General features: G+C 39.6%; 1 protein-coding gene across 1 annotated transcript in view; it reads right to left on the bottom strand.

The window, feature by feature from the left end:
• Positions 1-3,703, bottom strand: part of hgd (homogentisate 1,2-dioxygenase) — an 8,647-nt gene extending 4,944 nt beyond the window's left edge. The window contains exons 1-8 of the mRNA XM_008307572.2: positions 3,544-3,703; positions 2,420-2,491; positions 1,416-1,504; positions 1,228-1,333; positions 691-750; positions 519-610; positions 381-415; positions 203-282 (exon numbers count right to left, since the gene is read on the bottom strand). Of these exons, the coding sequence (XP_008305794.1) occupies positions 203-282; positions 381-415; positions 519-610; positions 691-750; positions 1,228-1,333; positions 1,416-1,504; positions 2,420-2,491; positions 3,544-3,558 (549 nt within the window). The 5' untranslated portion in view covers positions 3,559-3,703. The remainder of the gene's footprint in view (positions 1-202; positions 283-380; positions 416-518; positions 611-690; positions 751-1,227; positions 1,334-1,415; positions 1,505-2,419; positions 2,492-3,543) is intronic.
• Positions 3,704-3,966: the final 263 nt, after the last annotated feature.

Below are 3,966 nucleotides of genomic sequence, written 5' to 3'. Positions count from 1 at the left end.
ACTCCAAATATTGTTGATCTAATTGGTTCATGGACTGGTGTAGTTATCGCTATCACTTAAATTAACATTGTGTTTTGGATTTTCTTTTTTAGCTACTGATAATACCCATAATACCAAAGTTCCTCTGGCAAGATGGTGGATACTGTGTGGTAACTACAGTGTAAAAAAACGAAGATTTTGATTTCAAATCGACAGAGCTCACCTGGATGACACAAATCTCATTCGGCTCCACCATCATCTTCCCAAACTCTGTAGTGATCAAGATCTCGCCCTTCTGGGGAACTAGAGAGACAAAACGATGGAAAATGGTGAAAGGATTGAGCCATCAGTGTTCTTCTGGTAAATGACAGCAAAAAACATCCACAGCCCATTTCCCTCACCAATCAGGAAGTCTCCATCAGAGTTATTGAAGCACCTGAAACAGGAAAACAATTGAAGCAGAGGAGTTGTTGCCTGTCGGTGACAATGTGACAATACATCTACTGGTTACACGAGTAGACAGACAGCGGCCTACTCACCTGTCCACCATGGAGGTGTTGCACGTGTACATGTGGATGCCGATGCCATTGCGTGATTTGGAATCTCCAGCACCACAGACTGTGTGCAGACCCTGGAAGATGAAAGGAGAAGATGTCGTTGATCCTCAGCCTTATACAGGTTCTTGTCCTGCTGATCGATGCTGAAACTTACTGCTACAAAGTCCACTTTCTTCTCTGCCACTTTAGGAATGGTGAAAGGAAGCCACCGCATCTGTGGGACAAATCATTTAAACCAGGGTTGGTTTATTTTATATTTTTAGGCTAAACACCCTAGTGGAGAAACAGAGAATTGTTCCCTCGTATATATATCGGTATTTTCTTTTATATAAATCAGAGTTTTATACTGAATATGGCCTGGTACTATGTATAAAAACATTGTTATTTTCATAAATAAATTCATACAAAACACAGTTTCATATATTCTATATTCAACTATAAAATCTACAACCCCTCTTCCCTGCCTCCATGGACCTGTCAGGGGTTGCAGACCCACTGTTGAAGACCCTTGCTTTCAGCAGTAACTCAAAGTAAGACAATTAAAATAAATTGTGTCATTCATAATTATGAAAACATTTCTAAGACAAACCACTCTCCTTCGATGCACAATAACAGATATTTGATAGCACCACACCAAAGTTCATTTTTGCAGTATTTTTTCAAATACCCAGGACATCGTGTTCTCCAGTACCTGGTTTGGATCAGGTTCCACCTCGTTCCAGTTCTCTAACAGATCCCCACATGGCACCGCAGTGAAAGGCTTATGTTTGACAGATGGAAGGATGCGGTACAGCCAGCTGAAGAATGAGACATGTGTTAGCGTGTTGTCAATAATGTCTAGGGTTATTTGTTTATGAGGCTGATGGTGGGAAGACGTACCTCCTCTTATTGGCTGGTCGGGGGCAGGTGAAAGCAGAACCAGAGAGCTGCTCCGCATAGAGACCGTATGGACAAACCTGGGGGTTGTTCTGTAGAGACAAAGGCAGTAAGGTCAGATGGAGCGTAGATGTTAAACTTTACAATACAACAGTCCGGTGGGCTCCCTCTCATGGTACCCAAGAAAATCTGGTTCCTATTCACAGCATATAGTCACTTTGTTATCAATACAGCATTATCTACATGTTTGTATTCCTGTGTTCTCTCTATATGTGGTTTCAGAAGTACATTCAAGTGAAGTGCTGAATGGAGACAAATATTTAAAGAGCTAGAATGCAGTATAAAATATTTGCAGTACTACTGCAGCAGATAAATATTAACCTTTCACACTGTTCTTGTTAGAACCTGAAGGTGAAGTGATGTGTGTATTGAAATGAAAGGGCAAGAAGAGCCTTTATAAAATACTTTTTCTTCCTGTGAAATATGTTTAGGAAAATCTTGGCAAATTTTGGGAATAATTAAATTAAATTTTAAAAAATGTTTTAGTCAAGTTTTTTGCCACGTCTTTGTCAAAACTTTAGTTTATTTCCTGAGCAATTTTACTTTTCTTTTGTGTAACCTTCAGCCTTTACATACTGTTTACTTTTTTGTTAGCTATAACATTGGCCTCCTTTGGTTAATATTTGAGTAACATTGAACATATATGTTTTTAACCTCAGTCTCCTTTTGTTTTTTCGAGCTTTTTCGTCAAACCTATTCTTTGCCATTTCTCGTACTTGGCTGTGGATATTTTTCTTTTAAGACATTTCAGAAAAAGTCAATTAATATTGGTATTTTACCAAATGTTATCAATTAAGACATTTGAAGGGTATTATGCCTCCAGTCACTGCTAATTGCCCCAGGTCTCTACATGTGTTTGACGCTCAAATACATTTCACACAATGAACTTAAACTCACAACCAAGGGCCCATCCCTGATTGTTGTGCATTCAACTGTGTGTGAGGTACCTGCCCCTCAGGTAACGATCCAGGACAGCGAGGGTCTTCAGAGGAGAACTCATTTCCAAACCCACTCAGGTACTGAAACACACAGACGTTTAACACACAAGGCGAGTTAATATGAGAAAAATTAAAGAAAATACTCCATGCAGCTTCATTGTAATGCAAGATAAATGTCTTCACGCTGGCTACAATTAAACCTGAAGGCTCGTCATTAAGGCTTGTCTTTCTCTTAATTGTCGTCACATTGATTCTCATCGGATCTATGACAAATCAAACTGCAGTTACAACAAATTTGCCCCCCTCCCTTTGCAGTTATCTATTACTTTTGTGCTTTGGTGTGACACAAACAAACTAATAATTATACACAAACGCACGACAGCACATTTTGAGTGATTACAAGATCATTATTAATTTACTCGACTTCTTTGAAGGCAACTGATCACCTGCCTCCGAGGTTCAGCCGCTCGAGACAGTGAACCGGGCGGAAGGTGAAGAGATGTTGCTGAGTCACTGTTAGTCTGCAGAAAACCGCTCAGCAGTGGCTTCAATGGTTTCCATATGTCCGTGTGTGTGTGAGATGTGCCGAAAACACACAGGGAGCTCCAGGGTTTGGAGTTTAAAGAATGCAATTTTACATTAGTGTATCACTGAATTAAAGGTTTATCCTACGGCATGGGGCGTTTTTTTCTCCTTCTTCAGTTCATGACCATGACCTGGATGACTGAGAATCTTCATAGACAAACTACACAGTGTTCACAGAACAGGTTTTTCCACCAAAACAAACGTAACAAACAGTTTTTCTTTTCCGTTTGTAAGTTTCCAATAAATGTTATTTTCTGCTGTCTTGCTGCCTCAACATCTGGGCAGCTGCAGAATGCTGCGCTCTGATTGGTCAGATGGAACACCTCCCATCAGTCAGCCGGTAACAAAGTTTTTTTTTTTAAAGATTACTTTTGGAACAACATGCACAATTTCACGCAGGTTCAGCTTCAGATTCCAACTATTATGGATTAAATCAAAGCACATTTGTATATTTAGGTTTAACAGACCAAAACCTAGCTTGTCAGAACAGTCTCTCTGCTGTGCTGAATGAGTATTCAACACAGCAGAGAGCAGTATCAAAGTCTTACCTTAAGTCCAGCCATGGTTTGTGTGTTTTCAGTTTCCTGGTAGCTGTTTTAGGTGTTAGTAAAGTATTTTAGAGACGTGAGAGAGATTCCTGAAGTGTTCCCTTAGGCCAGACTCCAGTGCAGAGAGAGTGCATGTCTGTGTGGAGTGAGTTTTACAGAGGGGGTTGGATTTAAACCCTGTTCTCAGTATGGTTTCAATTAAGCATTGACAGACAGTGTGACGCAACTGAGGCAGAGGAGAGGGCTCAGAGTTTGGGTAGATCAGACCAGTTCAAAGTCTGGCTCTCAACATTTTGGGTTAACAAACATTGTATACATACAGTATATACATTTATATTTATTATTATTATTATTATTTTTTTTTTTCCATAGTTTGTTTTCCTTTCCATTCCTGATTTCTGGCTTTAGGTTCAAATATGTTTA

This window comes from Cynoglossus semilaevis, chromosome 3 (genome assembly GCF_000523025.1).
Source record: "Cynoglossus semilaevis isolate Cse_v1.0 chromosome 3, Cse_v1.0, whole genome shotgun sequence".
In the NCBI taxonomy this organism is placed as follows: Eukaryota; Metazoa; Chordata; class Actinopteri; order Pleuronectiformes; family Cynoglossidae; genus Cynoglossus; species Cynoglossus semilaevis.
The sequence above is the reverse complement of the archived record's forward strand: the minus strand, read 5'-3'. Positions and strand labels throughout refer to the sequence as shown.